The sequence below is a fragment of the Salvelinus alpinus genome, chromosome 5, assembly GCF_045679555.1.
Source record: "Salvelinus alpinus chromosome 5, SLU_Salpinus.1, whole genome shotgun sequence".
NCBI lineage: Eukaryota > Metazoa > Chordata > Actinopteri > Salmoniformes > Salmonidae > Salvelinus > Salvelinus alpinus.
The window spans coordinates 39660186-39683156 of NC_092090.1; the positions used below are offsets into that span (position 1 = coordinate 39660186).

The 22971-nt window shown below is 45.1% G+C and overlaps 1 protein-coding gene across 2 annotated transcripts in view; it reads left to right on the plus strand.

Annotated features, from left to right (window-relative positions):
- LOC139576145 (RNA-binding Raly-like protein) overlaps nt 1-22971 on the plus strand; it is an 81282-nt gene that overhangs the window by 19372 nt on the left and 38939 nt on the right. For both annotated transcript variants that reach the window (XM_071401878.1, XM_071401877.1), the window contains exon 2: nt 838-913. In XM_071401878.1, coding sequence (XP_071257979.1) covers nt 838-913 — 76 coding nt within the window. The remainder of the gene's footprint in view (nt 1-837; nt 914-22971) is intronic.

A 22971-nucleotide genomic window follows, 5' to 3' on the forward strand; every position in this document is an offset into this window, starting at 1 on the left:
CTAACCGTAATTCTAACCCTAATTGTAATCCTAACCCTAAATCTAAAATAGCCTTTGTCCTCATGGGGACCTGGGAATTTTCCTTGTTTTACTATCCTTGTGGGGATTTTGGGGGTTTTACAGTACCCACAAGGATAATAATACAAGCCCACCACACACACAAAGATGCACACTCCCCCATTACATCTCTCTCTCTGCAGCCGGCTCAGTCACGCTCTAGTCCCCTCTCCCATCTGTCCATGTTAGAATGGCCTCTCTTCTCTGAACCACCATCCCCTCTCACACGCCATGTGTTATGGCATGTGCAATAATCAAGATGGCTCCGGTATAATTGAGCCGTGGGGATGGTGTGTGAATGTTGTGTGTGTGTGTGTGTGTGTGTGTGTGTGTGTGTGTGTGTGTGTGTGTGTGTGTGTGTGTGTGTGTGTGTGTGTGTGTGTGTGTGTGTGTGTGTGAATGTATGTGTGTGTGTGTGTGCGCAAATATGTGTGCAAGTCGGAATGACCAGTGCCATGTGTCTCAACGCCAGTGAGCTAATGTGCTGTGACAAGAGTCTCTTGATGTACAGACTTGTGTGTTTCTGATGCTGGTTGGCGCCAACAGAGATACAGTTAGTGTCAGTGTGTAGATAGACAGCCTGGGTGGCAGTCTGTTTCTGCCAACCACTGTCGTTTTCATGCCACATGACGACAACAACAAAAGTCAATTGCTAGAGTAAAAACAGAAAAGATATGGTTCGTTAAAGCAGAAACAGCCTGATATTCGTAGTGCTGGAGCGAGTTATGCCATACTGTGCCATGCCTTTTCATACCTGACTGCTTGTGATGCTCTTTACAGACATTAGCATGAGTGGAGAGCTGAAGTCCAGCCGTTCCAGGACCGGCAGCAAGAGACCCAGCAGCAATCCATACGGGTGAGTCTCATATCAGTTTATACACTTTCACATCACTTTAGACTGCCAACCTGCATGTCACACACACACACACACACACTCTTCTCTCTGTTATGTGTGCCCTACAGCAACATCTCTGTTGCCGTGGCAAATATCCCACCTCGTGATGGGTTATGGGTAATGAAATAAGGTTGTTGCTGGGTGTGTTTGCCACTGCTGAGAAATGGGGATAAACCAGAGAAACACACGCACGAACGCACGAACGCACACACACACACACACACACACACACACACACACACACACACACACACACACACACACACACACACACACACACACACACACACACACACACACATATATATATTTTATACTATATAATCATTTATACCATGGCATTGTTGAATACTCGTTTCTGATTGACTTGAAGGACATTCTAGAGCGTGCATTATTTCCATATAAAGCACAGTATATTTGAACGGTAGAATTCAATGGCTTTAGTTAATTCTTATATGTTCTATGTTTGAGTTGCTTTTGAAAGCAAAAGTCGCATTGAAAACATTATTGGCATTGTTGATTTCGATTTTCCTAATAGCAAGCTAGGACTGATGGTTTTGTTGTAGCAGAATTTGGGGTGAGCTGTTGTAACTACTCAAGGAACATTTTCTGTTTTGAACTGTGATGTTATGCCTTGCGTAGACTCCTGTTATGTCGACACCCTAACACAAGGCCATTGTGTTCTGGAACTGTTGCTCTTAGAAAAGATCTGTTGCGTAAGTATGATTGTATTATGACCTCCCACTATATAAGGGGCATGAAACCATTTATTCTTTGAGTTGTTCCCTGTGGAATCAGAGATAGATCTCCCATGCAGCTGCTTGATTGAAGATATTTCTGTTATACAATCAAATAGTCTCTGCCTTAATCTTTGGATACAAAGATTCCCTCATACCAATGGAACCCCTTTTCTTTCCACGCCCACCCCCTCCCACACTACCCCAGTCTCCTCCCCCTGCACCTGTCACCCTCACCTCTCTCCAACAGAGTGGTCTCCACTGATGTAGGACATGTAACACACACCTGGGATAACAGACATAGACAATGCTTTGAACACAGCAAAGGCACACTTCAGTGATGGAATGTAGAAGAGAGTAAGATTCAGCATTCACACCATGACACAGCTCATATATGTAGTCCAGTGTGACTTCAAATAGACATCAAACACCTAGCAGAAATAGACACACCTGGTAGTTCAGATAAGTAGCAATGGACTTCAAACACCTAGCAACACACCTGACCACACACATCACGTCATATTATAGCTTCTCTCTCTCTCTCTCTCTCTCTCTCTCGCTCGCTCTCTCTCTCTCTCTCTCTCTCTCTCTCTCTCTCTCTCTCTCTCTCTCTCTCTCTCTCTCTCTCTCTCTCTCTCTCTCTCTCTCTCTCTCTCTCTCTCTCTCTCTCTCTCTCTCTCTCTCTCTCTCTCTCTTCTCTCTCTTCTGGCTCTCTCTGGCTCTCTCTCTCTCTCTCTCATCTGTCTCACTGAGGACGGTGCTCTTGGATGACCCTGACAGTGGATGGGTTTTGTCATCGTTTGTTTCCTCCAGGGCTGTAGGCGGTGACAGGGGCTGTGTGGCTCTGCGTGGCCCAGCTGTGGGATGAGGGATGGGGGCACAGTTTCACACTGTTTGGGGCAGAGATACAGCTGCCATTGCACGTTCGCTCCAGTGCACCGCTACAAAAGCTCACGTTACTGTTTGTCCTGTACACAGAGACTCAGGTGCTATGAAAAGCCAACAGTCTCTCTCTCTCTCTACACACATACGCTTGTACACACACACACACACACACACATGCACGCACATGTCACACATGCACACACATTCCCATGGCACACAGAGCTGGAAGTTTAAGGCAGCGCAGGGAGCATGTAAGCAGTAAATTATTGTATGAGCAAACAGCTCTTCTCTCTAATTGTGCTTTTATGGAACAGCAGATGTTTTAGTAAGTGAGTTTATAAAGGTTGAGGAATGTAGGGAGTCTAATAGGACATCTCTGTAGTTCAGAGCCCTGAATCACTAGGATGAAACAACTGCCCAGGGGAGTGAAGACTAACTACACTCCAAATGCGTCCTTATGTTTTGCATAGAGCCACAAATGTTGCTTATTACCTCTCCCTACTGGAAATTCACATCATGAGCACATTGCATTTGCCATTCTAACATGTTCCATGGCATGTAAAATTACTTGATAATCTGTTTCCAATACATTTGTAATGTATTTAGGAACCAAAAATGCTCCAAACTATAGCTTTTCATGTGTTTGTGAAAGCAAAGACGTGTCGAATCAATTTGTATTACAATCACATTTGTTATTGTGTAATTATTGTATATGCTATACGTTTTAACATGGACATTTACAGTAAGAATTCCCTGCCTTTTCATCTGAGCCCATAGGTAGTCACTGCAACTCTAAACCCTCAACACTCATCAGCACTGTTCTGTGGCCATGTAAGCATTCACTTGTAAAAATTAAGGTCCAGCTTGGACCCTGGCATTACACTGGCCATTACTGTCCGCTCCATTTTCCCTCAGTGGAGAGAATGAGAGGAGGCAGGAGAGGAGGGTCTGACTGAACACAGGGCAGTGTGTGCTAGGCATCTGGTCTTGTGTATTTTCACTCTGCTCTCCCTCCATGCGCTCCATTCCTCTAATATGGCATCATCTGTTTTCATTACTGGGGGGGCTGGCGATTGGATGGGGAGTAATAATAGATCAGATCCATCTGTCACAGGCTCAGAAAGGGAAAGGGGGTCAGGGGGTGGGCACAAGGGTGGAATAGGGGCATGAACTATCTGCAGCTGCTGGGGCCGATGGCACGCACCACACTTCACTTCCCTATTAGACTGGCTGGTTAGGGCCAGAGCTCTAACCAGCCACCGGGGCACGGGGTGGGAGGATGCCATGGAGGATTAGCGAGTGTGTTATTTGGGGATGAGGGTGGTCACTCTTGGCAAAAAAAAGTGCTGTAGAGGGAGCAGAGGAGGGTAGGGGTGTGGTGGGTATAATATCATATCTAGTGTGGTATTTGGGAGGTGAGGGTGGTCACTCCCGGGATGAGAGAGAATAAAACCTTTAGTGTAATGAGGTGTCACATAGCGCTGGGTCCTGTTACTGTTCAGCCCAGACCGGGCGTCCAGGTTACAGTCTGATTAATAGAGTGGTGACAGGCTCTTATAGAGGCACCCAGGTGTGGAGGCTCCATCTCCCTGCAGGGGCTCTGGCTGCATGGGCAACCCAGCCAATGGCACACGTACTGGGCTACGGCTCATGACCTCAGTCCCCTTTCCTGGATGTCCACAAGCCAGGGGTGTAAGGTTTGTCTCTGGGATTTGTTGGCTCACTTCTTCTCTCCCTGTGCTTGTCTAGATAAAGTATGGTCCTGACTGCTAACAGGGTCAGGTCAATAGGTAAATTAGGCCTCTGTGAGGTCAGACAAGTAAACCATAAAAGGTGACCCATACATTATACACTCCACTACTCAAACACTCGTCTTCCTCCTCCTCTGTTCCATAAATGCAGCCTTCCTGCTGTACAGTGTTCCAGATCCTTAGGCTGAGGGTAAAGGTCAGTGCTGTCTACAGTAACAGTCTCAGTCAGTGTTGTGGGCTCCAGAGGTGGTGTGGAGATAAGGTCAGGGTCCAGATAGACATAAGATCAGGGTCTAGATAGAGATATGGTCAGGGTATAGATAGAGATAAGGTCAGGGTCTAGATAGAGATAAGGTCAGTGTCACGTTCTTCATAAGGAATGGACCAAGGCGCAGCGTGCGTAGAGTTCCACATATTATTTTAATAAATAGAAACTCACCAAACAAAACAAACAAAACAAACAAGCACAAACGAAATGTGACGTTCTGGACTACTCACAGGCAGCTACACAAACACAAGATCCCACAAAGCACAAAGAGGAAATGGCTGCCTAAATATGATCCCCAATCAGAGACAACGATAAACAGCTGCTTCTGATTGGGAACCATAACAGACCAACATCGACATATAAACGCCTAGATGACCCACCCTAAATCACACCCCGACCTAACCAACATAGAGAATAAAAGCTCTCTATGGTCAGGGTGTGACAGTCAGGGTCTAGATAGAGATAAGGTCAGGGTCTAGATAGAGATAAGGTTAGGGTCTAGGTAGAGATAAGGTTGAGGTCTAGATAGAGATAAGGTCAGGGACTAGTTAGAGGTAAGGGCAGGGTCTAGTTCAAATCAAATCAAATGTATTTAAATAGCCCTTCGTACATCAGCTGATATCTCAAAGTGCTGTACAGAAACCCAACCTTAAACCCCAAACAGCAAGCAATGCAGGTGTAGAAGCACGGTGGCTAGGAAAAACTCCCTAGAAAGGCCAAAACCTAGGAAGAAACCTAGAGAAGAACCAAGCTATGAGGGGTGGCCAGTCCTCTTCTGGCTGTGCCGGGTGGAGATTATAACAGAACATGGCCAAGATGTTCAAATGTTCATAAATGACCAGCAAGGTCAAATAATAATAATCACAGTAGTTGTCAAGGGTGCAGCAAGTCAGCACCTCAGGAGTAAATGTCAGTTGGCTTTTCATAGCCGATCATTAAGAGTATCTCTACCGCTCCTGCGGTCTCTAGAGAGTTGAAAACAGCAGGTCTGGGACAGGTAGCACGTCCGGTGAACAGGTCAGGGTTCCATAGCCGCAGGCAGAACAGTTGAAACTGGAGCAGCAGCACGGCCAGGTGGACTGGGGACAGCAAGGAGTCATCATGCCAGGTAGTCCTGAGGCATGGTCCTAGGGCTCAGGTCCTCCGAGAGAGAGAAAGAAAGAGAGAAAGAGAGAATTAGAGAGAGCATACTTAAATTCACACAGTACACCGGATAAGACAGGAGAAGTACTCCAGATATAACAAACTGACCCTAGCCCCCCGACACATAAACTACTGCAGCATAAATACTGGAGGCTGAGACAGGAGGGGTCAGGAGACACTGTGGCCCCATCCGATGATACCCCCGGACAGGGCCAAACAGGAAGGATATAACCCCACCCATTTTGCCAAAGCACAGCCCCCACACCACTAGAGGGATACCTTCAACCACCAACTTACCATCCTGAGACAAGGCCGAGTATAGCCCACAAAGATCTCCGCCACGGCACAACCCAAGGGGGGGGGGGGGGGGCGCCAACCCAGACAGGAAGATCACGTCAGTGACTCAACCCACTCAAGTGATGCACTCCTCCTAGGGACGGCATGAAAGAGCACCAGTAAGCCAGTGACTCAGCCCCTGTAATAGGGTTAGAGGCAGAGAATCCCAGTGGAGAGAGGGGAACCGGCCAGGCAGAGACAGCAAGGGCGGTTCGTTGCTCCAGAGCCTTTCTGTTCACCTTCACACTCCTGGGCCAGACTACACTCAATCATATGACCCACTGAAGAGATAAGTCTTCAGTAAAGACTTAAAGATTGAGACCGAGTCTGCGTCTCTCACATGGGTAGGCAGACCATTCCATAAAAATGGAGATCGATATGAGAAAGCGCTGCCTCCAGCTGTTTGCTTAGAAATTCTAGGGACAATTAGGAGGCCTGCGTCTTGTGACCGTAGCGTACGTGTAGGTATGTACGGCAGGACCAACTCGGAAAGATAGGTAGGAGCAAGCCCATGTAACGCTTTGTAGGTTAACAGTAAAACCTTGAAATCAGCCCTTGCCTTAACAGGAAGTCAGTGTAGGGAGGCTAGCACTGGAGTAATATGATCAAATTTTTTGGTTCTAGTCAGGATTCTAGCAGCCATATTTAGCACTAACTGAAGTTTATTTCGTGCTTTATCCGGGTAGCCGGAAAGTAGAGCATTGCAGTAGTCTAACCTAGAAGTAACAAAAGCCTGGATTATTTTTTCTGCATCATTTTTCGACAGAAAATGTCTGATTTTTGCAATGTTACGTAGATGGAAAAAAGCTGTCCTTGAAACAGTCTTGATATGTTCGTCAAAAGAGAGATCATGGTCCAGAGTAACGCCGAGGTCCTTCACAGTTTTATTTGAGACGACTGTACAACCATCAAGATTAATTGTCAGATTAAACAGAAGATCTCTTTGTTTCTTGGGACCTAGAACAAGCATCTCTGTTTTGTCCGAGTTTAAAAGTAGACATTTTGCAGCCATCCACTTCCTTATGTCTGAAACACAGGCTTCTAGCGAGGGCAATTTTGGGGCTTCACCATATTTCATTGAAATGTACAGCTGTGTGTCATCCGCATAGCAGTGAAAGTTAACATTATGTTTTCGAATGACATCCCCAAGAGGTAAAATATATAGTGAAAACAATAGTGGTCCTAAAACGGAACCTTGAGGAACACCGAAATGTACAGTTGATTTGTCAGAGGACAAACCATTCACAGAGACAAACTGATATCTTTCCGACAGATAAGATCTAAACCAGGCCAGAACTTGTCCATGTAGACCAATTTGGGTTTCCAATCTCTCCAAAAGAATGTGGTGATCGATGGTATCAAAGGCAGCACTAAGGTCTAGTAGCACGAGGACAGATGCAGAGCCTCGGTCTGATGCCATTAAAAGGTAATTTACCACCTTCATAAGTGCAGTCTCAGTGCTATGATGGGGTCTAAAACCAGACTGAAGCATTTCGTATACATTGTTTGTCTTCAGGAAGGCAGTGAGTTGCTGCGCAACAGCTTTTTCAAAAATATTTGAGAGGAATGGAAGATTCGATATAGGCCGATTGTTTTTTATATTTTCTGGGTCAAGGTTTGGCTTTTTCAAGAGAGACTTTATTACTGCCACTTTTAGTGAGTTTGGTACACATCCGGTGGATAGAGAGCCGTTTATTATGTTCAACATAGGAGGGCCGAGCACATGAAGCAGCTCTTTAAGTAGTTTAGTTGGAATGGGGTCCAGTATGCAGATTGAAGGTTTAGAGGCCATGATTATTTTCATCATTGTGTCAAGAGATATAGTACTAAAACACTTAAGTGTCTCTCTTGATCCTAGGTCCTGGCAGAGTTGTGCACACTCAGGACAGCTGAGCTTTGGAGGAATACGCAGATTTAAAGAGGAGTGCGTAATTTTCTTTCTAATGATCATGATCTTTTCCTCAAAGAAGTTCATGAATTTATTACTGCTGAAGTGAAAGCCATCGTCACTTGGGGAATGCTGCTTTTTAGTTAGCTTTGTGACCGTATCAAAAAGAAATTTCAGATTGTTCTTATTTTCCTCAATTAAGTTGGAAAATAGGATGATCGAGCAGCAGTGAGGGCTCTTCCATACTGCACGGTACTGTCTTTCCAAGCTAGTCGGAAGACTTCCAGTTTGGTGTGGCGCCTTTTCCGTTCCAATTTTCTGGAAGCTTGCTTCAGAGCTCGGGTATTTTCTGTATACCAGGGAGCTAGTTTCTTATGACAAATGTTTTTAGGGGTGCAACTGCATCTAGGGTATTGCGCAAGGTTAAATTGAGTTCCTCAGTTAGGTGGTTAACTGATTTTTGTCCTCTGACGTCCTTGAGTAGGCAGAAGGAGTCTGGAAGGGCATCAAGGAATCTTTGTGTTGTCTGAGAATTTATAGCACGACTTTTGATGCTCCTTGGTTGGGGTCTGAGCAGATTATTTGTTGCGATTGCAAACGTAATAAAATGGTGGTCCGATAGTCCAGGATTATGAGGAAAAACATTAAGATCTACAACATTTATTCCATGGGACAAAACTAGGTCCAGAGTATGACTGTGGCAGTGAGTAGGTCCAGAGACATGTTGGACAAAACCCACTGAGTCGATGATGGCTCCGAAAGCCTTTTGGAGTGGGTCTGTGGACTTTTCCATGTGAATATTAAACTCACCAAACATTTGAATATTATCTGCTATGACTACAAGGTCCGATAGGAATTCAGGGAACTCAGTGAGGAATGCTGTATATGGCCCAGGAGGCCTGTAAACAGTAGCTATTGTAACGGCAGTCTACGTCGTCCTCCTCCTCAGACGAGGAGAGGCGAGAAGGATCAGAGGACCAATGTGCAGCGTGGTAATTAGACATAATGAATTTAATCAAACAAAACAAGACACTATACAAAATGACAAAACTAACTAACCGTCACAGTCCCGTGTAGCACCAACACTGACACAGGAACAATCACCCACAAACAAACAGTGAGAACAGCCTACCTTAACCTCTAATTCCTCCCAAACCCGGATCTGGGAGCACCCCCCACAGTAAAAAAGCTGACTAGCATAGCCTAGCATAGCGTCACAAGTAAATACTAGCATCTAAATATCATTAAATCACAAGTCCAAGACACCAGATGAAAGATACACATCTTGTGAATCCAGCCATCATTTCTGATTTTTAAAATGTTTTACAGGGAAGACACAATATGTAAATCTATTAGCTAACCACGTTAGCAAAAGACACCACTTTTTTTACTCCATCAGTTTTTTACTCCATCAGTAGCTATCACAAATTCGACCAAATAAAGATATATATAGCCACTAACCAAGAAACAACTTCATAAGATGACAGTCTGATAACATATTTATTGTATAGCATATGTTTTTTTAGAAAAATGTGCATATTTCAGGTATAAATCACAGTTCTACATTGCAGCTGCAATCTGAAATAGTGCCGAAGCTGCCAGAATAATTACAGAGACCAACGTCAAATACCTAATTACTCATCTTAAAACATTTCTGAAAAATACACAGCGTACAGCAAATGAAAGCCCAACATCTTGTGAATCCAGCCAATATGTCTGATTTTTTAAGTGTTTTACAGCGAAAACACAATATAGCATTATATTAGCTTAGCACAATAGCCAGAAACACAAGCAATTTACCAGCAGCACAGGTTAGCGATCGTAACAATACAGCAAAAGATATATAATTTTTGACTAACCTTGATATACTTCGTCAGATGACAGTCCTGTAACATCATATTACACAATGCATATAGGTTTTGTTCGAAAATGTGCATATTTAGCAGCACAAATCGTGGTTATACAATGTGAACAGGTCATGCATTCTGGCCGGCGCCATCTTGGAAAGGCACCTAATCTAATCAATAAATAATCGTAAACTTGACTAAAAAATACAGGTTGGACAGCAAATGAAAGATGCATTAGTTATTAATGCAACCGCTGAGTTAGATTTTTAAAATTAACGTTACTAGACATACAGTGTGCGTTACAGCCAGACTAGTGCCGCAATAATGGCGGACAAATGCGTTTACATTTTTCCACATAAATACGGAATAACATCATAAATAGCTCTTACTTTTGGACGAGCTTCCATCAGAATCTTGGGCAAGTGGTCCTTTGTCCAAAAGAATCGTTGCTTGGTTGTAAAAGGTCGTCTTCAACTTCGGAATTAGCAGCTAACATTAGCTATGTGGCCACAACATGCCCAAATGTTAAAAGCGCAATACTAAGGAAATTCTGAAAATAGCAATATACTCGCATAAACTGATATAACTCGGTTTAAAATAACTTCGTTATGATGTTTCTAACACCTATATCGAATTAAATTACAGACGGATATAGCTAAGGCCGATAACTGAGCGTTTCAAAATGCCATCCTGAGGTCTTGCTTTGCGCAATGACGAACGACGAAAAGAGAGCTTCCTTCGTTCCTTGGCCTTTTATAAGCTCTGAGAACTACGTAGACACTCCATTCCACTTCTCATTGGTTACTGACATCCAGGGAAAGGCGGGTGCAGTTCATGTCGACCCATAGGATACATACAGAGCTTTAAACTGATCTGAGAACAGAGCCTCGTTTTCAGACCTTCGCAGTTCCTGTCATGAATTTCGCTGCAGAAAGAGTTCTGGTTCACCCACAGACATAATTCAAACGGTTTTAGAAACTAGAGATTGTTTTCTATCCAATAGTAATAATAATATGCATATTGTACGAGCAAGAATTGAGTACGAGGCAGTTTAATTTGGGAACGATAAATGTCCAAGTTGAAACAGCACCCCCTGTAGTGTCAAGATTAATATGGTTCTCAATCAGAGGAAACGTCAAACACCTGCCTCTAATTGAGAACCATATCAGGCAACACCTTAACCCAACATAGAAACACAAAACATAGAATGCCCACCCCAACTCACGCTCTGACCAACAAAACACATACAAAAACAACAGAAAACAGGTCAGGAACGTGACAGCTATAAAAAGTGATTGAGTAGGCTGCATAGATTTCATGACTAGAAGCTCAAAAGACAAAAATTGTAAATTGTAAATTGCTATCGTAAATATTAGCAACACCTCCGCCTTTGCGGGATGCACGGGGGATATGGTCACTAGTGTAACCAGGAGGTGAGGCCTCATTTAACACAGTAAATTCATCAGGCTTAAGCCATGTTTCAGTCAGGCCAATCACATCAAGATTATGATCAGTGATTAGTTAATTGACTATAACTGCTTTTGAAGTGAGGGATCTAACATTAAGTAGCCCTATTTTGAGATGTGAGGTATCACGATCTCTTTCAATAATGGCAGGAATGGAGGAGGTCTTTATCCTAGTGAGATTGCTAAGGCGAACACCGCCATGTTTAGTTTTGCCCAACCTAGGTCGAGGCACAGACACGGTCTCAATGGGGATAGCTGAGCTGACTACACTGACTATGCTAGTGGCAGACTCCACTAAGCTGGCAGGCTGGCTAACAGCCTGCTGCCTGGCCTGCACCCTATTTCATTGTGGAGCTCGAGGAGTTAGAGCCCTGTCTATGTTGGTAGATAAGATGAGAGCACCCCTCCAGCTAGGATGGAGTCCGTCACTCCTCAGCAGGCCAGGCTTGGTCCTGTTTGTGGGTGAGTCCCAGAAAGAGGGCCAATTATCTACAAATTCTATCTTTTGGGAGGGGCAGAAAACAGTTTTCAACCAGCGATTGAGTTGTGAGACTCTGCTGTGAGCTCATCACTCCCTCTAACTGGGAGGGGGCCAGAGACAATTACTCGATGCCGACACATCTTTCTGGCTGATTTACACGCTGAAGCTATGTTGCGCTTGGTGACCTCTGACTGTTTCATCCTAACATCGTTGGTGCCGACGTGGATAACAATATCTCTATACTCTCTACACTCGCCAGTTTTAGCTTTAGCCAGCACCATCTTCAGATTAGCCTTAACGTCGGTAGCCCTGCCCCCTGGTAAACAGTGTATGATCGCTGGATGATTCGTTTTAAGTCTAATACTACGGGTAATGGAGTCGCCAATGACTAGGGTTTTCAATTTGTCAGAGCTAATGGTGGGAAGCTTCGGTGTCTCAGACCCCATAACGGGAGGCATAGAGACAAGAGAAGGCTCGGCCTCAGACTCCGACTCGCTGCTTAATGGGGAAAACCGGTTGAAAGTTTCTGTCAGCTGAATGAGCGACACCGGTTGAGCATTCCTACAGCATTTCCCTCCAGAAGCCATGAGAAAGTTGTCTCTAGTTAGAGATAAGGTCAGGGTCTAGTTAGAAATAAGGTCAGGGTCTAGTTAGAGATAAGGTCAGGGTCTAGTTAGCGATAAGGTCTAGTTAGAGACAATGTCAGGGTCTAGTTAGAGATAAGGTCACGGTCTAGTTAGAGATAAGGTCACTGTCTAGTTAGAGATAAGGTCAGGGTCTAGATAGAGATAAGGTCAGGGTCTAGTTAGAGATAAGGTCAGGGTCTAGATAGAGGTAATGTCAGGGTCTAGTTAGAGATAAGGTCAGGGACTAGATAGAGATAAGGTCAGAGTCTAGATAGAGATAAGGTCAGGGTCGAGATAGAGATAAGGTCAGGGTCTAGATAGAGATAAGGTCAGGGTCTAGGTAGAGATAAAGTCAAGGTCTAGATAGACATAAGTTCAGGTACTAGTTAGAGGTAAGGTCAGGGTCTAGTTAGAGATAAGGTCAGGGTCTAGTTAGAAATAAGGTCTAGTTAGAGATAAGGTCAGGGTCCAGATAGAGATAAGGTCAGGGTCTAAATAGAGGTAAGGTCAGGGTCTAGTTAGAGAAGATAAGGTCAGGGCCTAGTTAGAGATAAGGTCAGGGTCTAGTTAGAGATAAGGTCAGGGTCTAGTTAGCGATAAGGTCTAGTTAGAGACAATGTCAGGGTCTAGTTAGAGTTAAGGTCACGGTCTAGTTAGAGATAAGTTCAGGGTCTAGTTAGAGATACGGTCAGGGTCTAGATAGAGATAAGGTCAGAGTCTAGATAGAGATAAGGTCAGGGTCTAGTTAGAGATAAGGTCTAGTTAGAGATAAGGTCTAGTTAGAGATAAGGTCAGGGTCTAGATAGAAATAAGGTCAGGGTCTAGATAGAGATATGGTCAGGGTCTAGGTAGAGATAAGGTCAGGGTCTAGATAGAGATAAAGTCAGGGACTAGTTAGAGGTAAGGTCAGGGTCTAGTTAGAGATAAGGTCAGGGTCTAGTTAGAAATAAGGTCTAGTTAGAGATAAGGTCAGGGTCCAGATAGAGATACGGTCAGGGTCCAGATAGAGATAAGGTCTGGGTCTAAATAGAGGTAAGGTCAGGGTCTAGTTAGAGAAGATAAGGTCACGGTCTAGTTAGAGACAAGGTCAGGGTCTAGTTAGAGATAAGGCCAGGGTCTAAATAGAGATAAGGTCAGGGTCTAGTTGGAGATAAGGTCAGGGTCTAGTTGGAGATAAGGTCACGGTCTAGTTAGAGACAAGGTCAGGGTCTAGTTAGAGATAAGGCCAGGGTCTAAATAGAGATAAGGTCAGGGTCTAGTTGGAGATAAGGTCAGGGTCTAGTTGGAGATAAGGTCAGGGTCTAGTTGGAGATAAGGTCAGGGTCTAGTTAGAGATAAGGCCAGGGTCTAAATAGAGATAAGGTCAGGGTCTAGTTGGAGATAAGGTCAGGGTAGAGATAGATAGAGATAGAGGAAGGAGGTTTCATGTGGTAATAACACCAGTCACTGGGCCAGAGAGGAGAGACAGAAGTAAAGGGATGGATGGGGTGAATGGATGGTGGGGTGGTAGGATGCAGAGATGGATGGGATGTATTGGTGGGGGGATGGAGGAGTGGATATGAGGTAAAGGAATGGAGGGATAAAGAGATGGAGATGGGTCTGCCCTGGACCTGATGACTAGAATCGGCTTCCAATTTCGCATACTCTCGTAAAACTGACTATCCTACCGATTCTTGACTTTGGCGATGTAATTTACAAAATAGCCTCTACTCTATCACAGATGCAGTCTATCACAGTGCCATCCGTTTTGTCACCAAAGCCACCACTGCGACCTGTATGCTCTCGTTGGCTGGTCCTCGCTACATATTCGTCACCAAACCCACTGGCTCTAGGTCATCTATAAGTCTTTGCTATGTAAAGCTCCGCCTTATCTCAGCTCACTGGTCACCATAGCAACACCCACCCGTAGCACTTGCTCCAGCAGGTATATTTTACTGGTCACCCCCAAAGCCAACACCTCCTTTGGCCGCCTTTCCTTCCAGTTCTCTGTTGCCAATGGCTGGAACGAATTGCAAAAATCACTGAAGTTGGAGACTTATAGCTCCCTTACTAACTTTAAGCGTCAGCTGTCAGAGCAGCTTACCGATCGCTGCAGCTGTACATAGCCCATCTGTAAATAGCCCATCCAACCAACTACCTACCTCATCCCATATTTGTTTTTGTTTTTCTGCTCTTTTGCACACCAGTATTTCCACTTGCACATCCTCATCTGCACATCTATCACTCCAGTGTTAATTGCTAAATTGTAATTACTTCGCCACTATGGCCTATTTATTGCCTTACCTTCTTACTTCATTTGCACACATTGTGTCACGCCCTGACCTTAGTTTTCTATATTTTCTGTATTATTTTGGTCAGGTCAGGGTGTGACGAGGGTGGGTATGTGTGTTTTTGTCTTGTCTAGGGTTTTTGTTTATCTATGGGGATTTTTGTATGTCTAGGTAATGTAGGTTTATGGTGGCCTGAATTGGTTCCCAATCAGAGGGAGCTGTTTATCGTTGTCTCTGATTGGGGATCCTATTTAGGTTGCCATTTTCCATTTTGGTTTTGTGGGTAGTTTTCTATGTGTAGTTGCATGTCAGCACTCGTTGTAATTAGCTTCACGTTCGTTTTGTTATGTTGTTAGTTTGTTTAGTGTTTTAGTGTTCTTCATTTATTAAAGAAGAATGTCTTCAAATCACGCTGCGCCTTGGTCTCCTCACTACGACGAACGTGACACATTGTCACGCCCTGACCTTAGAGAGCCTTTTATTTCTCTATTTGGTTAGGTCAGGGTGTGATTTGGGTGGGCATTCTAGTTTGTCTATTTCTTTGTTGGCTGGGTATGGTTCCCAATCAGAGGCAGCTGTCTATCGTTGTCTCTGATTGGGGATCATACTTAGGCAGCCTTTTTCCCCACCTTAGTTTGTGGGATCTTGTTTATGTACAGTTACTGTGTAGCCTGCAGAACGTCACGTTCGTTTATCTTTTGTTGTTTTTTGGTGTTCATCTAAATAAAGAAAGATGTACGCCTACCACGCTGCGCATTGGTCTCATTCCAACAACGGACGTAACACACATTGTATACAGATTTTTCTATTGTGTTATTGACTGTACGTTTGTTTATCCTATGTGTAACTCTGTGTTGTGGTTCTGATGCACTACTTTGCTTTTTCTTGGCCAGGTCGCAGTTGTAAATGAGAACTTGGTTAAATAAAGGTGAAATAAAAAATAATAAAAAAATAGTTTGGAGATACGTTCAGAATCCATTGGGGGTGACAGGCTAGGAGGTTGGCTGACCATGGTCACTTGGCTGGGGAGAATGGAACTGGCCTACGCTATGTGTTTGTGTGTTTCCTTGTGTGTGTGTGGTTGTGTGTTTGTGAGGTTAGGGGGGTATCCATTCATATTCTCTGTGGTCTGTGTGTGTGTACATTACCAAGCCAGATGAGTTATCTGTGGTGGCCTGAGGCTTATCACTCCACAGGAGCTGGCCCTGAGCTAATGGAGTCATTCCTACCCCTACTGCTCCTCAGTCTGCCTGACACACACATACACACCCCGGAAGAGGGAGGGGGGGGAGAGGAGAGAAAGGGGAGAGGAGAGGTAGAGAGTTACAGAGTATGGGAAGGGGGAGATGGAAATGAGAGATTCTACTGTCACGAGAGAGAGTGGGAGAGAGAGAGAGAGCGAGAGAGTGAGAGAGTGAGAGATGAGAGGGAAGAGCAATGTAGAGCAATGAGAGAGGGATGAGGAGAAAGGGGAGAGTGTGAGGGGAGGTAAAGAAAGCAAGTAAGGGAGAGGGAGCGGGAGCTGTGTGCCGTTTGCCCCCTGGCGTGAACAATCCATCTCAAATTGATCTCCCAGCTCGGCCCAGCAGGGCATTCCGAATCAATCTCAAATTGATCTCTGTGCCAGAGGTCTAGAAAACTAGCAGCGGAGCTTATCAGAAATATAGTGGTGCTGGGAGGATCTGACAGAGAAACTTATCACACTGCACAACGGGAAATGGGCTCTGAAGCCCCAGGGCGGCAAGGGGACCCAACCAGCTCCCTGCTACACACACACACACACACACACACACACACACACACACACACACACACACACACACACACACACACACACACACACACACACACACACACTGCATGCACACACACACACTTAATTCAACGCGAGCGCACACACACATGATACACATTGCCAAATGTTTCTTTATACATACAGATGTATATCTTGCCCTCAAATACAAACGCAAACACACACACACAGTACACTACACACTATAAGTCAAAAACACACACACCCAGGTGAAACAGACACAGAATCTCTCTCACGCACATTCACCTTTCCAACTACACAAACAAACAAGCACATACACAACCCTGTCATCTGTACACAACCATGTCATCTGTACACAACCCTGTCATCTGTACACAACCCTGTCATCTGTACACAACCCTGTCATCTGTACACAACCCTGTCATCTGTACACAACCATGTCATCTGTACGCAACCAAAGACTACGTCCTGAAAAGTTAGCAGGAGCGCTACATATGGATGCATGATGAGTCAGACAGGTGTGATTTGAGACCTGCGGGTCTTAGTGTTGCTCTGAGAGAGATCAATACAGCCATGCATTTAAACAGAGAATCAGCTCCCAGGGAAAACCTGCTCCTCTCTCTCTCTCTCTCTCTCTCTCTCTCTCTCTCTCTCTCTCTCTCTCTCTCTCTCTCTCTCTCTCTCTCTCTCTCTCTCTCTCTCTCTCTCTCTCTCTCTCAGCATAAAACACATAAATAAACACTGACTTTCAGAACATCCCGCAAGACTGGGGAAACATGGCCAGGTGCTTCTATTGTAGTCTAACATGGAATATCAAGGGAAGGCATTGCACATAAAAGCCTGAACATAAATACGTTCATACATCTCTCTCATTCATCGTTATGGCAAGGACAAGAAAAGGAGAGAAAAGACACAGTCTAACCTTCCTGGGTTATAACAGCTTCAGGAGACTACTTCAGCTCCTGTTGGAACACTGTGGCTACAGCACCAGAGGAGGCTGCTGGGAGGAGCTAGAGCTTGTTTTGTCTTTGTTGTCCGATGTGCTTAGGTCACCAGAGTGGAGCTGACATGCTTTTTAAGAGTGCATGATCAGAAACGATGTCACACTGAAAATAATGTCCAGTTCAATCCAGTGACGGACGGACAGAGGGAGAGAGTGATGGAGGAATTGAGTAAAAGGGCAATAGAGGGAGGGAGAGAGTGAGACAGAGGGAGTTTGAGTGTGTCAGCGTTTGAGTGGCCTGTCCTGTAAAAGCTCCCAGTCAGCACTGTGGGGTAATGGGGGAGAATGTATGTGTGTGAGTGTTGTTGTGTGGCCCAGTGACCCCATCAGAGATGTGTGTACCCAGGACTACAGTACTGACACCAGGGAAAAAATCTAACCCTACATGCTCACACGCTCACACACACACACACACACACACACACACACACACACACACACACACACACACACACACACACACACACACACACACACACACACACACACACACACACACACACACACACACACACACACACACACACACACACACACACACACACACACACACACACACACACACACACACACACACATCTTGCTGAGCTAAAACTCTTAGAGGGTATTCTTAGAGACAGAGGAGAGGTTTGTGTGCATCTGGTAATTAATTCTGCAGGAAAATTAGGTTTGACCCCAGTTGATCTTTGGCCGCCACAAAGGACACATACACCCACACACACACACACCCTGTCTTCTCAAAGCCCCCCCCCCTGCTCCCCTGCTTCACACTCCATTTATTCCCACTCACAGACCTGAGGTGCCTACCAATGAACACATAGATGTCCTTCAGACAACACACACACACACACACACACTATGCACACTATCTGTATACCACTTGTACCCCCGCAAAAACCCAAACACACACACTCACTCATACACTCATATTTCTTCACAGTACATTTCCATATACAAAGGAAGAGCTGCAGTAGGGGTGGGCCATATCTGTGCCTTTAGTTCTGCTGCATTAGCCCTGAGACACTGTGCAGCTCTCTGTTTATGGCTGTTATTTGTTATCTGTCTCTGATAGCAGCAGGCCTCCTTGCTCCTCTCTGTATTCTACAGCAGCTCTGTCTTTAAACCCACCCACCCCTTCTCTCTGTTGCTTTTTAGTCAGACTTCTCAGTGAAGGTGTGTTAGGACGTTTTGGCATTCAGTGGGTTTCTCTTAGCTCTAGGACAGCTTTTTCTCTTAGTTCTAGGGCAGACTTGTATGTGTGCGTGTGTGTGTGCGCATGCGTGTATGTGCGTGTGTGTGTGTGTGTGTGTGTGTGTGTGTGTGTGTGTGTGTGTGTGTGTGTGTGTGTGTGTGTGTGTGTGTGTGTGTGTGTGTGTGTGTGTGTGTGTGTGTGTGTGTGTGTGTGTGTGTGTGTGTGTGTGTGTGTTCTGTGCTGTGAGAAAGTGTATGTGTATATGAGAGAGACAGACATAGAGACACACAGACATAGAGACACACAGACATAGAGACACACAGACATAGAGCGAGAGAGCGAGAGCAAGAGAGAGACAGGGGATGCAGCTTAATAAGCCCCAACCTCTTCAACATATATATCAACGAATTGGTGATGGCACTAGAACAGTCTGCAGCACCCGGCCTCACCCTACTAGAATCTGAAGTCAAATGTCTACTGTTTGCTGATAATCTGGTGCTTCTGTCCCAAGCCAAGGAGGGCCTACAGCAGCACCTAGATCTTCTGCACAGATTCTGTCAGACCTGGGCCCGGACAGTAAATCTCAGTAAGACCAAAATAATGGTGTTCCAAGGCAAGGCAAAAAGGGCCTTCTATGCCATCACAGGAACATCAAATTCGACATACCAACTAGGATCTGGCTAAAAATACTTGAATCAGTTATAGAACCCATTGCCCTTTATGGTTGTGAGATCTGGGGTCCGCTCACCGGAATTCTGAAAAAATATCTTCCGTGTACAATGTAAAACACCAAATGATGCATACAAAGCAGAATTAGGCCGATGCACGCTAATGATCAAAATCTAGAAAAGAGACGTTAAATTCTACAACCACCTAAAAGGAAGCAATTCCCAAACCTTCTATAACAAAGCCATCACCTACAGAGAAATAAATAAGGAGAATGGTCCCCAAAGCACGCTAGTCCTGGGGCTCTGTTCACAAACACAAACAGACCCCACAGAGCCCCAGGACAAAAACACAATTAGACCCAACCAAATCATGAGAAAACACCAAATATCAATGTAAAACACTAAATGTCAACATAAAACACTAAATAATGCATGCAGACCAGAATTAGGCCGATACCCGCTAATTATCAAAATCCAGAAAAGAGACATTAAATTCTTGACAAAAAAACAGAGCAAACTAGAATGCTATTTGGCCCTAAACAGAGAGTATACAGTGGCAGAATACCTGACCACTGTGACTGACCCAAAATTAAGGAAACCTTTGACTGTGTACAGACTCAGTGAGCATAGCCTTGCTATTGAGAAAGGCCGCCAAAGGCAGACCTGGCTCTCAAGAGAAGACAGGCCATGTGCACACTACCCACAAAATGAGGTGGAAACTGAGCTGCACTTCCTAACCTCCTGCCAAATGTATGACCCTATTAGAGACACATATTTCCCTCAGATTACACAGACCCACAAAGAATTCCAAAACAAATCCAATTTTGATAAACTCCCATATCTATTGGGTGAAATACCACAGTGTGCCATCACAGCAGCAAGATGTGTGACCTGTTGCCACAAGAAAAGGTTAACCAGTGAAGAACAAACACCATTGTAAATACAGCCTATATTTGTTTATTTATTTTCCCTTTTGTACTTTAACTATTTGCACATCATTCCAACACTATATACATACATATTACATTTGAAATGTCTTTATTCTTTTAGAACTTTTGTAAGTGTAATGTTTACTGTTAATTTTGTATTGTTTATTTCACTTTTGTTTATCTATTTCACTTGCTTTGGCAATGTAAACATATGTTTCCCATGCCAATAAATCCCCTGAAATGAAATTGAAATTGAATTGAATTGAGAGAGAGAGAGAGAGAGAGAGAGAGAGAGAGAGAGAGAGAGGGAGAGAGAGAGAGAGAGAGAGAGAGAGAGAGAGAGAGAGAGAGAGAGAGAGAGAGAGAGAGAGAGAGAGAGAGAGAGAGGTGAAGTAGAGAGAGAGAGAGAGAGAGAGAGAGAGAGAGAGAGGTGAAGTAGAGAGAGAGAGAGAGAGGTGAAGTAGAGAGAGAGAGAGAGAGAGAGAGGTGAAGTAGAGAGAGAGAGAGGTGAAGTAGAGAGAGAGAGAGAGAGAGAGAGAGAGAGAGAGAGAGAGAGAGAGAGAGGTGAAGTAGAGAGAGAGAGAGAGAGAGGTGAAGTAGAGAGAGAGAGAGAGAGAGAGGAAGTAGAGAGAGAGAGAGAGAGAGAGAGGTGAAGTAGAGAGAGAGAGAGAGAGGTGAATTAGAGAGAGAGAGAGAGAGAGGTGAAGTAGAGAGAGAGAGAGAGAGGTGAAGTAGAGAGAGAGAGAGAGAGGTGAAGTAGAGAGAGAGAGAGAGAGGTGAAGTAGAGAGAGAGATAGAGGTGAAGTAGAGAGAGAGAGAGAGAGGTGAAGTAGAGAGAGAGAGAGAGAGGTGAAGTAGAGAGAGAGAGAGGTGAAGTAGAGAGAGAGAGAGAGAGAGGTGAAGTAGAGAGAGAGAGAGAGGTGAAGTAGAGAGAGAGAGAGAGAGGTGAAGTAGAGAGAGAGAGAGAGAGGTGAAGTAGAGAGAGAGAGAGAGAGAGAGGTGAAGTAGAGAGAGAGAGAGGTGAAGTAGAGAGAGAGAGAGAGAGAGAGAGGTGAAGTAGAGAGAGAGAGAGAGGTGAAGTAGAGAGAGAGAGAGAGAGGTGAAGTAGAGAGAGAGAGAGAGAGGTGAAGTAGAGAGAGAGAGAGGTGAAGTAGAGAGAGAGAGAGAGAGAGGTGAAGTAGAGAGAGAGAGAGAGGTGAAGTAGAGAGAGAGAGAGAGAGGTGAAGTAGAGAGAGAGAGAGAGAGGTGAAGTAGAGAGAGAGAGAGAGAGAGAGGTGAAGTAGAGAGAGAGAGAGGTGAAGTAGAGAGAGAGAGAGAGAGAGGTGAAGTAGAGAGAGAGAGAGAGAGGTGAAGTAGAGAGAGAGAGAGAGAGGTGAAGTAGAGAGAGAGAGAGAGAGAGAGGTGAAGTAGAGAGAGAGAGAGAGAGTTGAAGTAGAGAGAGAGAGAGAGAGGTGAAGTAGAGAGAGAGAGAGAGGTGAAGTAGAGAGAGAGAGAGAGAGAGGTGAAGTAGAGAGAGAGAGAGAGGTGAAGTAGAGAGAGAGAGAGAGGTGAAGTAGAGAGAGTGAAGTAGAGGGAAAGAGAGAGAGAGAGAGGTGAAGTAGAGAGAGTGAAGTAGAGGGAACGAGAGAGAGAGAGAGGTGAAGTAGAGAGAGTGAAGTAGAGAGAGAGAGAGGTGAAGTAGAGAGAGTGAAGTAGAGAGAGAGAGAGGTGAAGTAGAGAGAGTGAAGTAGAGAGAGAGAGAGGTGAAGTAGAGAGAGTGAAGTAGAGAGAGAGAGAGGTGAAGTAGAGAGAGTGAAGTAGAGAGAGAGAGAGAGTGAAGTAGAGAGAGAGAGAGGTGAAGTAGAGAGAGTGAAGTAGAGAGAGAGAGGTGAAGTAGAGAGAGTGAAGTAGAGAGAGAGAGGTGAAGTAGAGAGAGTGAAGTAGAGAGAGAGAGAGGTGAAGTAGAGAGAGTGAAGTAGAGAGAGAGAGAGGTGAAGTAGAGAGAGTGAAGTAGAGAGAGAGAGAGGTGAAGTAGAGTGAGTGAAGTAGAGAGAGAGAGAGGTGAAGTAGAGAGAGTGAAGTAGAGAGAGAGAGAGGTGAAGTAGAGAGAGTGAAGTAGAGAGAGAGAGAGGTGAAGTAGAGAGAGTGAAGTAGAGAGAGAGAGAGGTGAAGTAGAGAGAGTGAAAGAGAGAGAGAGAGGTGAAGTAGAGAGAGTGAAAGAGAGAGAGAGAGGTGAAGTAGAGAGAGGTGAAGTAGAGAGAGAGAGAGAGTGAGAGAGGTGAAGTAGACAGAGAGAGAGAGGTGAAGTAGAGAGAGAGAGAGAGGTGAAGTAGAGAGAGAGAGAGAGAGAGAGAGAGAGACAGACAGACAGGGAGGGAGGCAGGGAGGGAGGCAGGGAGGGAGGCAGGGAGGGAGGGAGGCAGGGAGGGAGGGGGGGGAGGGAGGCAGGGAGGGAGGGAGGCAGGGAGGCAGGGAGGCAGGGAGGCAGGGAGGGAGGGAGGGAGGCAGGGAGGCAGGCAGGGAGGCAGGGAGGGGGTCAGTATGTTTTGGGGAGCTCTTAGCCCAGGTGGAAGTCTCCTCCTGTGAGGATCTCAGACTGCAGTGTGGGGTCGACTCAGCAAATGTCACACCTGTCAACCACAGCTAAACCCCTGACAGCTCTCCTGAGGTTGCTCTGATTGACAGCTTATTATTTGCCCTAGATGTTTTTCCCCCCTTTTTCTCCTCTACTGTTGAGCTGATGCTTTACTGTCCTTCTTAAAGGGTCAGGAACTGA